Source organism: Micropterus salmoides, unplaced genomic scaffold (assembly GCF_014851395.1).
Source record: "Micropterus salmoides isolate LMB-PRFRI ecotype aquatic unplaced genomic scaffold, ASM1485139v1 Ms_hic_scaffold_7, whole genome shotgun sequence".
NCBI classification, from domain to species: Eukaryota; Metazoa; Chordata; class Actinopteri; order Centrarchiformes; family Centrarchidae; genus Micropterus; species Micropterus salmoides.
Genome location: NW_024044459.1, coordinates 1,908,985 through 1,927,902, shown reverse-complemented (window position 1 = coordinate 1,927,902; position 18,918 = coordinate 1,908,985). Strand labels below are relative to the sequence as shown.

The 18,918-nt window shown below is 40.0% G+C and overlaps 1 protein-coding gene across 1 annotated transcript in view; it reads left to right on the top strand.

Moving 5' to 3' along the window:
- Positions 1–17,209, top strand: part of LOC119892228 (NADPH oxidase activator 1-like) — a 50,211-nt gene extending 33,002 nt beyond the window's left edge. The window contains exons 9-16 of the mRNA XM_038704394.1: positions 2,577–2,715; positions 4,311–4,379; positions 4,701–4,788; positions 8,692–8,795; positions 13,355–13,515; positions 14,394–14,502; positions 15,491–15,614; positions 15,766–17,209. Coding sequence (XP_038560322.1) covers positions 2,577–2,715; positions 4,311–4,379; positions 4,701–4,788; positions 8,692–8,795; positions 13,355–13,515; positions 14,394–14,502; positions 15,491–15,614; positions 15,766–15,872 — 901 coding nt within the window. The 3' untranslated portion in view covers positions 15,873–17,209. The remainder of the gene's footprint in view (positions 1–2,576; positions 2,716–4,310; positions 4,380–4,700; positions 4,789–8,691; positions 8,796–13,354; positions 13,516–14,393; positions 14,503–15,490; positions 15,615–15,765) is intronic.
- Positions 17,210–18,918: the final 1,709 nt, after the last annotated feature.

Genomic DNA, 18,918 nt, shown 5'->3' with positions numbered 1-18,918 from the left:
TCTGGTCTCAGGCCTTAAACATTTCTGTGTGTAACTGTACCAAATCCATACAGTTCAGATTTGTACATATAACACCTGTTGTCAAGAACAAAATGGACACTAATATTTCCCCGCTTTGCTGGAAATGCAATTCTGAGACTAGTAATTATGTTCACTGCCTCTGGTCATGTGTGAAGTTAAGTATTGGTCTAGTATTGTGAATTAACTGACTGCTGTCTTTGGTGTCCCAATACGGATAGACCCTATGTGCCTATTACTTGGTCTCACACAGGAGACTTTTCAGTATACAGACTTTTGCTGCTAGAAAGAACATTCTACTCTTCTGGATGAAAAATGTTGCTCCAACAAAAAAATCATATTCCGTACGGCATTCCTAGTGAATACATCACGTGCTTGCTTCACTCCAAAATAGACACTTTCTGTAAGGTCTGGGACCCATACTTACAGCATATTGGGCCCACGCTGTCATCCTCCTTGCTCCGTGGATTTCCGAGATCAGCCTAGCCTGTCTTTGTGACTTTGTTTTAAGTGCTCACTATCTAACAAGCACCTTGTAGCCTTACTGTTTGTATGCTCTGTATTGATTCTCATCTGGTTACTGCTTTATCTTGCTGCAGGACATTGAAAGGGATGGATGGAAAATGTCCCCACTGTTATTTATTTTTCCTTTAATTTACTGTACCCACATACCCATACTCTGCTGTTTTTTCCTTTTCTGCTGTGTCTGAACAGTTCTAGGTGTGTTGCATTTTGCGAAAATGTAATAAAAATACTTTTCAAAAAAAACCCAACAACTTTACAAAGACATTTTCATACATTTAGGGAAACTGTGACCCATGTGCAGTGATGATAGTGATGTGGTGAATTCGAGCCAGATTAATGATGCCTCTCACACATTTAATTTCACTTAGTATCAAATGTTAATTATAGATCCATTTTATCATAAACATTCAAACCAGCAGTGTTATTTGTAGGCTTCATTTGCTTGTAGTGCACTGTAACTAGTCTGTCCAGTATTTCATTAGTACTGTCTCACATCGCTGTGTAAATGACCAAAGTCTGGAAATAAAGTAGGTGACAGCTCTTGCACTGTTGCTATACTCCTCATCGTCAGTCCTGATCATAATGCAGACCAGGCATAAAAAAACCCACATTAAAGTGTTCACCTGTCAAACCTCCATCTTCAAATGATATCCCAGGGTGGTGGAGACCACTGACTGATGAGATCAGTTCAAGATGTGAAGTATGATTGCTGTAAATATAAATACTGCGGTGACACTCGTGTAATGGTGCATGATGGATGCACTGGCACTGCAGGGCACTGCAATGAACAGCAGAAGGAATGAGTGTTCAGGGACCACAAAGATTTCCTGGTCCATGCTGATGACTGGCTAATATGCTGACTGAATTTATGTTCATCCGTTTCAATTGAAACAACATGCAAGAGTTTAATGATTCACTCAATGTGCAGAGTCTCTATCAACAGAGATAGACAGATGCTCGTCTCCTCTATGAAATGTGTCCTCACTGCGCTGCATTATTCAAGACTATTATGAACTGGTGGTGGGTCACAAGTGTCTCTCCCTGTTTGTCTCCTTCAGTTCTCATGCATTAGTTGCTGTTCTTGACTGTTCTGCTGTGGCTGCTTTGACGTAACGTATGTTGCCGTTCAAGTGTGCTGTATGCTGTAGTGTCAAACACCCTGAAATAGTTGTAATTTGTTGTTATAAAGTATATATAAGTTATCCTGGCCATTCAAATTAATTTGCAAAACGTGAATTTCACACAGCATTTAGTAAGACTATAGTATTACTATAAAGAATTACTATAGAAGTACCACAGAAATAAAAATAGTAATATTAATATTATTATAATGATATGATATTTTTTTCTTTTCAAAATTTAGTACATTAATACTATAAAGTTAGCTTTGGTGATCCTATAGTGAAGTTATAGTTTTACTATAGTATTTATATAGTATCACTATAGTATTTCCTCTATTATTACTATTGTTTTTCAGGAAATTACTAGTTATACTGTATTGTTTATATAGTATTACTATTTTGTTTTCTATGTTTTTTTTTTAATGCACTATAGAAAGTTACTAGAGTAATAATCTATGTTTACTTTATCATCATAGTACTACTATAGGAATGTTCTATAGTGTGTTAAAACAACTACAGAAACACTATTTACTATAGTGATACTTTTTAAGATAATGTAGGAGTACTACAAAGATCTACATAGTATTACTATTGAAATATTATAGGGCCACTATAGCTAATAAAATAGCACTGGCATATTAGCTCTTCAAACGGGCCCCCACATGTTTAAGGCCGCTCCTGAGAGATATATATATATATATATATATATATATATATATATATATATATATATATATATATATATATTTATTGCATTTTTGTGTGCATGTACACTTTTAGTATGGATTCTATGCACTGTTTTGTAAATGAGGACCCTGGTGAGAAGGTAATACTGCTACTGAACAACACGTTATAGTAAAACAATTCTTGTAGATATATGACTGCTGCTTTTGTCTTTTCACCACCTGTTAGAGATTCTCGATACATGCGTGTGCGGACCGCTTACATGGCTCGGGGCCCAGGACAGTTGACCGTGCCGGGAGGGGCCATGGTGTTTTTATTTGGCGAGGAAGACCGGGATGGCATGGCAACTGTCATATATGACGGACAGGTAAGAGGAGAGAGAAGTTGAAAAATCCTTGTTTCTCTTCTCGTGTTTTCAAACACCTTAGATACAATTACATATAAGATTAGAAGGTTGGAGACTGCATTTAGTTATTTTGTGGGCACATAGGGGCAGCTCAACAAGCTGAAAACATTTACATGGTGTGACAAACTGTTGCAGGTCAAATTTATTTTAATTTTTATGGTGGGAACCCACCTTGTGTAATTTGTATGCAAATATTCCTCTCCAGGTTGTTAAAACCCTCAAATTCACAATACTGAGAATTTGGTGTTGCTGACCCTGGCTGCTGGTGACAAAGCTGTGTCTCTATAAAGGTCCAGTGTGTATTATGAGGAGTTATTGACAGAAATGCAATATAAGATCCATAACTATGTTTTAAGCGGTGTAAAAAGACCTTACATAATGAACTATTATGTTTTTATTACCTCAGAATGAGCCATTTCTATCTACATAGCCCCCCTTCCATGGATGTCGCCGTGTTGTGTATTTGTATGTGTATCCATGTTTCTATAGTAGCCGACAACGGACAAATAGCGCTACAGAGCACGCTTTGTCACTGCGTTATTCTTCTTCTTGTATAATTTTGGCAGTGTTCTTCACTACGTTGAATGCGTACGAAGAAGAGGAATTACTAATAATATTAAACAGTCTCTGAGTAGTCATCTGGTTTATTAGAGGTAAGAAGAGAAGTGAAATTTGGACAAATGGAGGAGTACACATATTATTTAGCACAAGCTGAAGACAGATGATGGCAGAAATAAAGGACATAATTGTTGTGGATTTTCCCAGATGGAAAGCTCTGATGGGACAAATGTTTTCAAAGCAGTGCTGAATCTGTTCTGCTGGACAGGTGATTTAAATTAGTGATGCGATGCAAATGAAAACTGTTATTTGATTGGTGACGTGTTTTCCCCTGTCAGTGTTGTGAAATATATAGTTGGATTGTAATTTCATTAATATTATTCTCCAGTGTGTGTTTTGGCTTTGCTACGTCGACAGAAATGTGCCGCTTACGTTTGTGACACAATAAAATGTAACTTAGAGCATAGAGGCTCAGATCAGCCAGCTTCACATTTTACTGCTGTTGTAGAAAAATGGAGTTAGATTGTAATTTCATATAACTTTATTCTTCAGCGCTTTGACTTTGCAATGTGGACATAAATGTGTCGTTTATGTTCCTGAGACATTCAGCTGATTAATTAGCCTACAGCATGGAAGATCAGATAAGCCAGCTAAACTTTTACTGCCCTAGAGAAAATATTTTGCTGGATTGTAATTTTAATATTATTCCCCAGTGTGTGTCTTGGTTTTGCTACCTGGAAAGAAATGTGCTGGTTACGTTGGTGAGACAATCAGCTTATTATTATTGGAAATAAAACGGTACAGCACGAAAGATCAGCAAGCTAAACATTTTACTGCCCTGGTGGAAAACACTTTACCGCTAAGAGCATTATGATAACAAGACCAGTGCTGAGTGAGGAGGGGGTTTTTTGCAATTTGTTGCAATTTGCAACCCTCGCCACTAGATGTCACTAAAACTTACACGCTTAACCTTTAGGTCAATATCTTTTATTTTTCAGAGAGGACTTCTTCCAATGTCCCTGCTTGAATCTGCAGATGTCAAGACATCCAAAGGGAAAAAGGAGAATGTAATGTATTTGTCCATGTAATAATACCCTTTATGATGCTTTGGCCAATATATTTAATTTGCTCAAAATTAGACTCATGCTGAGTCTCAGGTCTCATGCTCTGCTTCATCGCCAAGACCAGGAAGCAAAACTGTTGTGTCAAGGAAAAGACAAAAAGAGCTATAGTTATAGCCTGTCAGTCAGAACAGTTAAAAGATCATTCTGCTCTTTTTAACAAAAGATACAAGTTTCCTGCTGGGAGAAAAATTCAATGTTGTTTTCTTGGGTAAAAAATTATAAATAGCTGTTTCACTGACCTTCCTGTCTTGTCTTATTCCACAGAGAGTTCCTAGTGGAATCCCCCTCCCACCAGGACTCAAGCCACCCACTCGCCCAAAGCCGCAGCCCAGCCCTGCACCCTCTCCTCAGGGTAACAATTTATCACAATTCTTTGGTCTTACACTGTTATCTCTAAAGAGGAACACCTCTCCATCTTCTTTAATTTGATCTGCTGCAGCAAGCACTTATGTATCATAACAGATCATTCCAGGGTCAGAACAATATTCTTTATGTGTACTGACTGGCATTTCAAGGTACAAAGTAAAATGTAATTGTCATATTACAACAAATGAAATGCACTTTGGGCTCTGCATAGGCACCTCACTATTAACACTGATGCTCAGTAGATGGGTACCAGTGATCTTCAGAGGTTAGTAGATGTGGACTCCAATCTGAACCATCTGGGGTCTCTTTGTGAAAAACTCCAATATCCAGTCCAGAGTGCTCAGAGTACAGCATTCTGATGTAGGTGTTGTTTTTCTCCAGGTGTGTGAGGGCTAGTGCTAGGGCTAGAGTGGAGGGTAGTGGAGATGGCATCTGTTGGTTCTGAAAGCAAACTGGTGAGTGTCCAGGCTGGCTGGAATGTTCTTTATGTGCTCAAGAACCAGTTCCTCAAAGCACTTCATTAGAATGGGGGTGAGAGCCACAGGACAGAAGTTGTTCAGACTAGACACTGCAGAATGTTTAGGTACAGGAAAGATGGTGGCTGTCTTGAAGCAGGTAGGAACCCTCTCCTGAGACAGTGATATGTTGAAAATGTCAGTAACAACACCAACTAACTGACTGGCACAGGTTTTTCGTACACAGCCAGGGATGTTATCAGGCTGACAGCGGCTGGTCCTCTGGAGGTGCAGTAGACTTTACAGATGACTCTTTGTTGAGGAGATCACTGTGAGTATAAAAGGTGTTTAGCTCATCTAGTAATGTGGCCTCAAACACATGATGGGGGAGGTCCTGATTTTGTAGCCTGTGATGTTTGGTTTTTTTATTTATACAGGGAAAAACCCACTGAGACGAAGGTCTCACTTACTGAGGTACCCTGTTTTACAAATGCAGAAACAAAGAAAGTACACTTAAAACTACACAAATCATCTATTTAAAATACAATAAAACACATTCAAAATAAAGTACACTTGTTAAAATGTTCTATGGAAACAGTATCTTTAAATCTTAAGTCATGCTGTAGAGTATTCCATCGTTGAGTGGCACAGATGGTTTAGTTTAGTTTATTTGTTTATAATATCCTGGACAGTCCCTTTTGATAAAAAGAGCAGCTTTAGCCTCTACGGCTAATTTCCAACTGTTGTCCCCAGCCAGTTGTCAATAGGCATACTGGATGGAAAATGATGATGTACCTATCTTAGACTGAGTCCGGGGAACCTCAAGTACTAACAAGTCCTGTAATCGTGTATGGTAAGAGCTGTTTTTAATTTAATGTAAGAGGTAGGATAATTTTGAAGTTTTATGTAGGGTGGCTTTATAAACAAACAATAAAAAGTGTCTGGCCCTTCTCGAGCACAAGGAATCCCAACCAACAGCATTGTATAGAAGACAGTGGTGTGTCTAAAAGCTTTCCCCAGTAATAAAACACAAGGATGCATGGTAAACAGTCCAGACAAATTAAAACAGAAGCCGGAGCATGCATATATAGAATATCACCATAATCTCCCACCAACATGAAAGTGGCCTGAACAATGCGCGATGAAAAGCATGTTTCCTGTAAAGAAAAAAAGAATTCTGATATTCAGTTTTTTTTTTACCAGTTCAGCGATATGGGACTTAAAAGAGAGTTTACTATCTAACCAGAGATATTTGTATGAAGAAACACATTCTAAAATCAGATTGTCCAATGTGGTAAGTTTAAATGAATCTGAACTTACACTATGTTTCCAGATCTTGAAAACACCATATACCTGGTTTTATTTGAATGTAAAACCAAGCAATGATTTAAGAGGGAATTCTGCAAAACCTACATTACTAAGCTTACAAATATTACATATATATATATATATATATATATATATATATATATATATATATATATATATATATATATATATATATATATATATATATATATATATATATATATATATAATATATTAGTGAACAATATTGGACCCAGGATTGAACCCTGTGGAACTTTTATAAACTGCCTGAAATTTTTTTTCATATCCATTTGAGATAACTCGTTGAGCCCTATCACTATGATAGTTTTAAAACTACAAACAAATATTCCTTTTCGGTCTGTGTACTTGGTGGACAACAGATTTGTTTTGAATGAAAAAATAAAAAAAGCGGATTTAGGAAATAGGGAAACCAAAAATGGAAAACAACCCTCTCGTTCCACATTTTATTGTATGTCATGTAATGTGGGGAACTGGTCTTGGTCTTGACTGTCTCTCTCGCCCTCCTTCTGTCTTGGTCTCGATTTGGTCTCAGCCACTTAAAAGTCTTGGTCTTGACTTGGTCTCGGTTTGGGCAGTCTTGACTACAACACTAATGCCACATACCCATAAGTCAGGAGTTTAGAGTTTTACATCTATGGTTGCGGTCGAAAAGTCAAAAAGCCTTTCCAAACCACTTTTGACCTCGGTGGAAAACGTCATAAGGTCAAGGAAAGATGTGAAGGAGAATTCATAAGGACTTAGGAAAAGACAACCGTTGGGCTAAGAGAATCTGACTGCACTTTTCTAGGCCACGTAATTATGTGATGGCGGATGTTACTGACGTGGCCTGGTGTGGTGAAACTACAGTGTTCCGAAAATGGACACAAAAAGTGCATCTTTGACCTGTGCGTTCTTACCGCGTTGCTTTAATTTAGGCCATCTAAAGGTGGACAACACAATTACATCATTACCAAAGTTACAAAAAGGCATATAGGGTACCAATCACCAAATAATGTAAATGGTTGTCACATTGAGAAAACATTATCCTAACTTTGACCATTTGAGAAGACTAGTAACTATATGGGTTTCAGTTATTGTTGACAGTTCAAAACAGTTACATATGAGCAAGTTATGGCATAAGAGAGAAAAGGCTTAACAGCCAATGGTAACTTACATGGTGATCGACGTCCTTTATCTGTTATGGTCGATGGATTTTCTTTTTTTATTGTAGGAAATTCAAATATAACACTTTATGGCAGGGACTTGTCACTTGTCCTGATAGCCAACTTAAAGTTGTATTTTAATTTCCGATTTCCATCTATAAACCCATCAAAGACCATCACATATTGTTATCTATAACGATTGCTACCTGAGTAATGTTAGCCTATACTCTGTGTGTTTGTGTATAATAGCTTTTGTTAAAAAAAACGTGGTAATTTGCCTTCTCTTCGAAGAATAACATTGTGGGACCTGCAGACCCCAACAGACCTACGATGCAGTCTGCAAGGCTTAGCTTCACTGAAAACTATTGACTGTTTGAGCTGTCTCAAACAACTCAAACACTCACTAGCCAACGGGGATGCACCCCTGAAAAACCCACCCAAAAGAAACTTGTAAGAAAATTTGTGTCAAAATTGCAAACAAAATGTCAGGCAGCGCAAAAGAGAGAGCTGGGAGCGTGTCCACAAAGCTGACAGTGAGGGGAAGGGGGATATCCACTTGATACAGTGTCTATATTTGTCATGTTAACTTTAAATGAATGTGCACTGAATTTGCTCCAAAGCCACTCCACCAAAACATAATTTCATTTGTACCAAATGAAATTATTGGGGATGCTTATTCCAGTCCTTCATTTCACTTTCATTTTTGTGGCAGAGCATTCGATTTATTGATTCCTAATATAACAAAAATGCTTCTGAAATAAATGGCCTACCCCAGCTTTAAAGCTGTGGGGGTGTAATGGTAGGCTTTAGAGCTGTTCACAGCTGTTTGCTTTTTGTATTAGCATAGTGGAACAGACTCAGAGAACATCTACTTTGTCTAACATTCCATTAGGCTTGTACTGTGTGTACTCAAACTGTACCTGTACTGTATTTTCCCTGCAGTACATTTTACCTCAGACACTCCACCTCCATCCTACACTGCCACCTATGCAGTGCTGCCAGCCTCAGAGCCTCCCAAGTACACAGCCAACTCATCCAGTGACCAGGTAATATACCCCTCTGAAAAGCCAGATTCATCTGTGTGAGCTGAAAGATTAAATCACATCAAAGTTATTTTTCTCACACATCCAGCTCATGACATACACACACATGCACTCGCCATATCTTTATACTTGATCTAAATATAGAAAGATTGTGTGGACTTGTGAAGAAACTGCTTTGTAAGGTTGAGCTTAGCAGGGGGAATGCTGATGTGTCCCAATTAAGTCACTACGATGCTCAGAGGAGGCAGAGAAAGTCAGCGTATAGATAAAAATATTCTTTTGTGTCTCTGCATGCCACAGTGACCTGAAAAAATTTATTCTTGTGTGAAATAACTAATAGACGTCCATGGAACCAGAAGACAATTACTTACTCGGGAAGATTTCACTTCAAATGGATGAGCATGATGCTTTGACATATCTTCCAGCCCATAATAAGTAGACCATGACAACCTGTTGCTTCTTCAATAAAAGTAATTAGTTTATTCATCATGTAGAACACGCGTACAGGGAACTTTTCTTAGTGTTGTTAATAAAGTCTTGATGAAGTTTCACAGTCCTGAAACACTGACCAAGGCCTTCAGGAGCTTCCATATACACACTACACACATTATCATATACAGTCAGCATTCAGTCAGCTGATTACTTTCTCCATTAATCGATTGTAATAAATACTGAAAATAGTGTGCAATGTTGTCACAGTTACCCAGGGCCCTAAGTGAGACTTTCACAATGCTTGTTTTGTCAGTCCAAACTTCAAAATGATTGAAAATACATTAAAATAATCAAAAGTAAAAGCAGCAAATCTTCATGTTTGTGAAGCTGGAATCATAAAACATTTTTACATGAAAAATAACTAATAAAAAAACAGTTGCCAATTCAATTTCTGTCTATTAGCCTAACTGATGTAGTTCTACTAGCTGGACTTCTATAAACTGTTAAGTAATTTAAATTATATCAAACATCCTATTTTTTAAACTCTTCATACGTTTTGTGTATAAAAAGCTTATATTTTTAAAATAGCCTTTTTAAAAGTTCAGTACAAATACCTTGTGTACTTAAGTAGCTACACTACTACTTTGTTACTGTCCACCACTGCTTGGCTTTGGCTACCTGAAACTAAGGAGAGGACTAGAGATGTTTTGGCTCTGGATAGAAATCATCCATCATGATGGTGAAAATGGCTGGCTTTGAGCCACAGGGCTTTAAAGTGGGAGTCCCTTACCCCTATCATCAAGGCATTAAATGTGCAACAAACACTTCCAACACAAAACACCATTCGTAAGCTGAAATGTGTAGCCTACTCACACACACAGCTTGGCATACATGCATAGGGCAAGTTCTGCCATCCTACTGTAGGCCTATGTGTACAATATAAATTGAGCACTGCTGTTCAGAGGCTCGTTTGGGTCCAAATTTCTTTTTATATTTGATACATTTGTATTTTTGAAATACATATACTACATAAAACTGTAACGTTACATGATCAACAATAAACCTGTAAACTGTTTGTAGGCAATAATTAACGTGATGGCAGCCAGCGGGATGTAAATGATTATGTTAATCGACTACCACATCTTTTCATAACATCTAGCGAACGACAGTCAGAGTTAACCTTCTGTAGGTTGTAGCTAAAGCCAATGCTGAGCTAAACATGTTAACTGACCTGAGGCTAACCTATTTTCATTCAGTGCTTCTTTTGTGTGGGCCTTGTTAAATACAATCAATGATGAATGGCACAGCAGATGCCGGGGCGGTCAACATATTTATTGTCATCTCATGTGTGGTCGTGTGCAGCAGATACATAGCATGTGTTATGTAAGTAGGTAATATGACCTCAGCTCATTGCCTAAAAATAAACACTGTTCACAAGTCCAGCACCTTGAGTCCAAGTAAAGTCTGAAGTCTTTTGAGGATGAGTCTCAATTCAAGTGCGACACGAGTCTGAGTCAAACTTGAGTCCCCATCACAGGAGAGGAGGGATATTGTCTTAAACCCAATATTCACTCAAAGTCACAGCGCCACCTGCTGGCAACAGGAAATGATACCCTTAACACATTGATGAAGGCATGTTTCAAAACTGGTGAATTTTCGGTTAATGGCTTGGCAGTGGCGTGGCGGTGAAGTGCCATGCTTTGCCATGACACAGTTGTAACTTTACTGTACATGATCAGATCTGTATCAAATTTTACACGTTTAAGAAGAGTCCCGCCCTGAACACATGTACATGCCAACATTCACCCATGGTCATAGCACCACCTGCTGGCAACAGGAAATGACTTTTAACGAAGCAGCCCCCGTGGCATGTTTCACCTACATGTATGAAATTTCTGTGGCACATGTATCATGTCCAGACGTATCAAAAAGCCTCTTGGAACGATGCTCAAAACAGATTTGTGCTGTGCACTCTAAACCCATTGATGATTAAAAGTTTTATTTATATAGCACCAAATCACAACAGCAGTTATCTCAGGGCGCTTTTCATAAAAGAGCAGGTCTAGACCGTACTCTATGATGCTATTTACAGAAACCCAACAGTTCCCACCAAGAGCAGCACTAGGCGACAGAGGCAAGGAAAAACTTCCTTTTAAGAGGCAGAAACCTCGAGCAGAACCATGACTCAGGGTGGGCGGCCATCTGCCTCCACCGGTTGGGGGGGTGAGAGAGAGAGAGAGGGCAAGAGAAGAACAGAGAAAGAGGGAGGGGGATGGAAGGAGAGTGAGAGGGGAGGGAGGCAGCCTGCACAATATCCACACAGAAACAGTAAAGGTGATGCTTGCTATAGACTAAATGAAAAAATGGTACAGATATTTATAGTAGTGTTAATGATAACAATCGTAATGTCAATGATTATAATAACAATAATAACAATAGGACTAGTAACAATAGTTGTTGTAGCAGAGGGTGTCGAGCAGGAACACGGGGGCAGCAGGTGACCTGCAACCACAGATCCAGACTCCACAGCTCCAGAGACAGAAACACCTGCAGGAAGTGATAGGAGGAGAGAGGAGAGGGACGAGAAAGCACAAGACTACCGGAAAGGGGAGAAGTTGTGTTAGTAACATGCAATAATGGGATGGGGTTGCATACAGAGGGAGAGAAAGTAGAGGAGAGAGGAGCTCAGTGCATCATAGGAAATCCCCCGGCAGTCTAGGCCTATAGCAGCATATCCAAATGTAAATGCTCCGTACTTGTATAGCGCCTTTCTAGTCTTTTCGACCACTCAAAGTGCTTTTACACTACATCTGCATTCACCAGTCATACACTGAGCCTAAGTGCTCAAACGAAAACTAACATTCACACTCATTCATACACTGGCGGAACAGCCGCCAGGGGCAATTCGGGGTTCAGTATCTTGCCCAAGGACACTTCGACACGCAACCAGGGGGAGCCGGGGATTGAACCACCAACCCACTCTACCTCCCTGAGCCACAGCCGCCCCACTAAGGGATGGTTCAGGACTCACCTGAGCCAGCCCTAACTATAAGCTTTATCAAAGAGGAAAGTCTTAAGCCTACTCTTAAATGTGAAGATAGTGTCTGCCTCTCGAACCCAAACTAGAACCTGGTTCCACAGGAGAGGAGCTTGATAGCTGAACGTTTTGAAGTGACTATGTTTATGCTGTGATGAACCACTTCTTGCAGGTTGGCTATATGGACTTCAAAACTATCTCAGAAAACACATTGATGATGTCATGTTGTAAAACTTGTAAGTTTTCTTTTAACGGCATATCCTTGGCGGTGTGGCGAAGTTCCATGCTTCGCCATGAAACAGGAAGTCATTGTAACTTAACTGTACATCATAACTTTCCAGCCCCAAACACTTCTACAAGCCAATATCCACCTGTAGTCATAACGCTAAGTGCTCTGCAGCTCCACAAAAGGGACACAGGAAGTGAAGTATAACACCTTTGTGCGGTGTCCGCAGCGTGTAGCAAATTCACAGCTGCACGGGCAGAGCTTGAGAATCTGCAACGCGGTCGCACTACACGTGCGAGGGCCAGCCCAACGCTGCTTGCAGCTTTAATTTATATTTGTACTTTCCGGAGAAGGGACTGTGGTAATCCTGAGTTTAATGCTGGTGTACATTGTGGCAGGGAAATTCTGTTCAGGGCCCCAAAACCATTTGAGCTGGCTCTATCCCTGTAAAATACCTGAAATAACTTCCAGCTCCTAAAATCAGAGGACTACTACTTCATGGTTTTGGGTCTTGGTTTAGTGTCCTTCCTCATGTGTCTTTTTCCCCATCTGTGTAATTGTCTGCCCTCACTCTTATTAAAACCACTGTTCTAAACCTGATTTGCCACTAAAGTCTGCTACTAGGTCCACTGCCTTGTGTTTTACTATTCCTTGCTTGAAACCACTGTGACACTGCTGGCACTACAATTCCTATTAGTACTAGTAATACAAGTACTATAATACTACGAATTGTAGAGGCAGGAGTAATGCTAGCACTAGTAATGCTAGTGCAACTATTCCTATACAATCATGTAAATGATTCACACTGACTGAAACAGAACAATAAAAGCTTGCATTCACTTGTGTATTTCTGCTTTTTGTTCCTAGCACGCTGGTAAAGCTCAGGGAGCAGAGGCGGGCTCTGTGGTGGTGAAGGTCCACTATACTTACACTGTTGCTCTGTCTGTTCCTCTGGAGACATCGCATTATGACTTAAAGGAAAGCATCGCACAGAAATTGGGCCAGCCAGCGTCTCATCTGCGCCTCAGGTAACCACAAGCCTGCCAACCCACTTCTGTTTCCTTCAATTTATGATGCTAAATTTCAGAAAGAAATATGCTTTTCTTTGTCTGTTTCACCCTGTGGGTCCTAGAAAGCAGCAGAATGGGATTGAGACAATATTATAATGTAATAAGTACACATCACAAAAGCAACAATGGGACCAGTCAGTAGCCATGTTTCCATCTAACTGTCATGCGAATTAAGCATACTTTTGAAATGTCAGCATTCATTGAGATTCAGCAAAAATATGTGGTGATAACCCCGTTTGATCAGTGTGCAGAGCAAAGTTTCTGAAAAGGACCTTTAAAGAGGTGTGTGCATAATTTGGCAGAACAGATGATAAAGACTTCCTGCCGAGATTTGCATCCACCACTTTTCTCAGCACAAATGTGCGTTTCCAGCCGCGAGGTGCATGAAATTCAGGCATGCAGAACTTCGACAGCAGAAACAGCTTATCAGTCATGAGTTACAAGTTCACTACGTCAGAACTCATTATCCCATTTAGCGCATAATCTTTTTCGACAAAGGCAAAAACCACCTCAAGTGAGCATATAAACTTCTTTGCGAAATTAAGGATTTTTTTTCGAATTTTGCAGTTTCCATCAACCTTTTCTAATGCGATACTTGAAAATGCGCATTAAAAAACGTTGATGGAAATACAGCTAATGTGTCTAGCTAAAAATATGTTAAAAAGGAGCTGATATTAATGCTTTGATGCTTGTAATCTGTGATGTCCTTGAATAATGCTGTTTTTTCCAACTACCCTCTGCCTACCCATTTGGCCCCAATGCCAGCAATTTCCCATTTACTGTATTACCCTGCTACCACACACTCACTCACTCACTCACTCACTCACTCACTCTAGATATAAACAACATGGCTCCCGGGTGCTGATACCTCTGGATGGGGAGGTAGAGCGAGGCCTCACTGTGCAGGAGGTGGCTGAGGCCGGCAGAGCCACCCTTTGGTGCCAGGTGAGGATTTAATCTTACAACTTCACACGCAGTAAATATGTGTCTGGTAGGTCACAGTTGCCTTCTCGCCAGATTTTCCCCCTACTATTTTTAAATCTGTGCTAATCTGTTTTTTATAGTAAGTGGATGAAGAGTCTGAAATAAGTAAGAACATGTGTCCCAATCACAAAAGAAAGGCGACAAACTTGAAGTTGAGACAACATTGCATCTTTAACATTGCACTGATCACTGGCCAATCTCCACCAGTGTTGGGCAGCAATGAGTTACTCAGTAACGTGTTTCCACTAACTAGTATTGTAAAGGATTACTATTTCTAAAACAGTAATAATATTACAGTTACTAATCCAAGTAAAGCCACATTACTGCGTTACTAGAATGCACCATCTTTGACGTGAATGCATGGCAGGTCAGGTGCAATTCATTTCGAGACGCTAGCCTACCTAGTAGTAGGTAAAATAATATTATTACTTTTTAAATAAGTAAAAAGTAACTTATTATAATTTATGATTAACTTGCTCTCCATTTAGCCTGTACCCCCATATGGCCTTACCATTCCAAATCTAGTCACGCACCTGCTTGCCAGGTAGTTAATCAAATTATTATTTCATCCTGCTATACAATTGCAATAGCCAACATCATACACTTGGTCATGTGCACTGCAACAATGAGGGGGGATTGTAAACCCTTAAAGGAGAGTAAGTGATTCTGCAGTAGGAGTGTTGATATTTAAACTGTTGCTAATTGGCTGGAACAATATTGTGAGGCAAGGTCCACACCACTTTCTTTGTTTTCCATTTAACATTAATGCATTATTGTGACAGGTATTGGGCAGGCAAGTGGAGGGTTAAAATAATATATTTAATGGTGGTGTGGGCCTTTCTTTTTTACAAAGTACAATATACAGTTCAGAGCCCTCCTAATCCCAGTATTTATCCAGGTCCTTGGAAATATAGCTATACTAATAAAATGTTCCCTCATTATACTTCAGAAAGAGGACCCCCTGCACAACCGTATCATGCTCTACCAGATGGTGGCTCTGTATGATTACGCTGCTCAGGGCCCAGAGGACCTGGAGTTCAGCGAAGGAGACACCATTGACATCCTGGGTGAAGGTGAGGCACTGCAAGTCAACCTACTTTGCTTACCAGTAGAATCATAGAAACTGTTTTCATCTGGCACTTTCATTAAAATGTTCTAATTGGCTTCTCTGTTCAGATGTTAGTCTTACTGTCTCTTTATGTTTGTCTCTCACACCTCCTTTAGTTAATGAGGAGTGGTTGGAGGGACATTGTGCAGGAAATATCGGCATCTTCCCCAGCTGCTTTGCCTACAGGGAGAATGGCAACATCACCCAGAGCCTCGAGTTATAGAAATAGACGTGTTACTGTATAGTCATCTCTAATAAACATATTAACCTATGAATGGAGGCTGTTTACTGCCTTGGAAGACCCAAACTACACACTTAAAGGCACATACAGTGTGCTCAGTAATGACTTTATTATAAATGACTATATTACAAAGATTTCTTTCTCATATGCTATCACTATAATGTTACTATAGTGGCTCACTAGTCTATGTAAATGCTCTGTATTTGTATAGTGCCTTTCTTGTCTTTTCGACCACTCAAAGCGCTTTTACACTACATCTGCATTCACCAGTCACACACATTCATACACTGAGCCTAAGTGCTCAAACAGAAACTACCATTCGGGGTTCATTATCTTGTCTAAGAACACTTCGACGTGCGGCCTGGAGGAGCCGGGGATTGAACCGCCGACCTTCCGATCAACGAAAAAATGAAAAAATCAATATGTGGCGGTCAGCTTTGGTACAGTGGCAGGTAGCCACAAATAATCAGTGTATGGGAAACACTGGAGTGATGATGTAAATGTGCCAATATTATGTAGCTGCAGTTTCAGGACCCCCGCAATTCTGGGACCGCAGTTCTAGGACTGTAGTTCTTTTGCGACAACGGCATCTAGTGGAGTGGGGGTGGTAACGCACAGCAACACCGAAGGAGGTTAACCCTGCCTTCCAGGACGTCGGCCGGTCGACATGTATATTGCAGAACACAACAGAACACGACAATATAATCAATAACTTAAGTTTAGGCACACACTTGGTGGTTGTGGTAAGGGTAATTGGCTTCAGGGGGTTGTAAAGAGTAACATAGCTAGCTGGCTAGCCAGCCAGACAGCTAGTTGGCAGTATCAAAGTAAACAAGGGTCCTAGAAATGTAGTTCTGGTCCTAGGATTGCAGTCCTGAAACTGCAGCAGATACACTTGGGATGGTGGTGCCTGATTAAATGTAATTAAGATGAGCTTGAACATAAGTGTGTTTTTAGTTAGAAAAACAAGAGGCTCAATGTTCAGTTTATTAGCAAGTAAGTTAGCAACTGGGACAGGAAGAGAAACGCCTCAGAAGTTGCCTGAGAATCCTCTGGCTTTTAAGATCTCTTCAGTATCAAATTAATTCATAGTTGTCAGTACATCCAGTGGCATGCAGCAAACATGAACTGTTATTAGTTAATTCAGCGAACTGTATATTAATGAATCATACACGTATTAAAAGGGTCGGGTTAATTTTCGGTCATTATTTAAATATATATAGCCTACACCATACTGGGCTCATTTGGAGTAAAGCTCAGCATTAAAGCACGGTATGGACAAGCACTTAATGGCAAATAAAGATGTCTTTATTAACTAATTTCAGGCATTGTTTATTCCTTTTATTATTTTATGTAGCCATTTTGCTACAATTAGTGGGAAGGAGATACAACAGCTGCAGCAGCCTCTCTGTTTCGACCCGACTGTTTCGACCTGACATTTATTTTATTTGTGAGATGGAAGAATTTTGAAAGTTCCGTGTAGCACATGGATAATGCGTAAAACCAGGAGCGTTGTACTTCATCCAGGCAACACAAACCATTGTAGGTCTGTGAGTGGGAGCGGGACGCTGGAGCATACAGGGCGAGGGAGAGGTGGTTGCAGGAGCGGAGACCCCCCAAAATATCACAAATCATATTTTCAGGGGAGCCTTATTAAGAGGAGCTTAAGTGCCCCCTGGCTCCCCCGTAGTTCGCACTGTCCCTAGCCTCCAGAAAAAACCCTGGATAAACATATTCTGATTTTCTTAGATCGCTCATGTAACCAGCAGCACAAAACAAAATGCTTCCTTGATGCTGACTTACTTAATCTAAAATTGGAGAATTTTTTGAGTGGCTCCTAGGCAAAGCAATGCGCCACAACAAGGAAATGTTTTTGCTCTAGTGAGTTCGAACCCAGCTTGACACGATCTTGCAAAACAAGTAGCTTACTTGCTCACTTCTACAATCATATTCGCCACAGATGATATGAGATGCAATGTGACCTGAAAAGAAATAGCCTTATATAAAATTAAATAAAATATATAATATTGACTTTTTTCAAAGTCCGGGTTCCGGCCCTCCTTTCTCCCCAACCACGTCCTTACTCAGTCTTTTCTGTGTTGACCTATGACGCTATAGGTATCCCCAGTGCGTTACAAACAGACACCGATGGGTCTTGACCATGCCTCCACAAGTCAGGGAGTGAGAAAAGGGTTGTAGGGATACAACAACGGTCATAGATAAAACAAAACGCAGCTCCTTTGTTCATTTTGGGTTTAAAACAGTAAAACAACGATGTCAGATATCAGTGTTTTTGTTTACCATTCTTGCATTTTTCCGTCTTGGTTTTAAAACTGAAAAAACAAAAAACTACTTGTTTTTTTGGGTTTTTCTGATTTGGTTTTTTAACGGAATAATTCTAGACCATACTCTATGATGTTATTTACAGAAACCCAACAGTTCCCACCAAGAGCAGCACTAGGCGACAGAGGCAAGGAAAAACTTCCTTTTAAGAGGCAGAAACCTCGAGCAGAACCATGGCTCAGGGTGGGCGGCCATCTGCCTCCACCGGTTGGGGGTGAAGGAGAGAGAGGGAGAGAGAGCAAGAGAGGAACAGAGAGAATGAGGGCAAGAGAGGAACAGAGAGAAAAAGAGAGGGATGGAAGGAGAGAGAGGGGAGGGAGGTAACCTACACAATATACACACACAGAGGTACAGACAGTAAAGGTGATGTTGCTATAGACTAAATGAAAAATGGTACAGATATGTATAGTAGTGTTAATGATAACAATCGTAATGTTAATGATTATACTAACAATAGGACTAGTAACAATAATTGTAGCAGAGGGTGTTGAGCAGGAACAGGTGACTCGCAAACACAGATCCAGACTCCACAGCTCCAGAGCCAGAAACACCTGCAGGAAGTGATAGGAGGAGGGACGAGAAAGCACAAGACTACCGGAAAGGGGAGAAGTTGTTAGTAACATGCAATAATGGGATGAGGTTGCATACAGAGGGAGAGAAAGTAGAGGAGAGAGGAGCTCAGTGC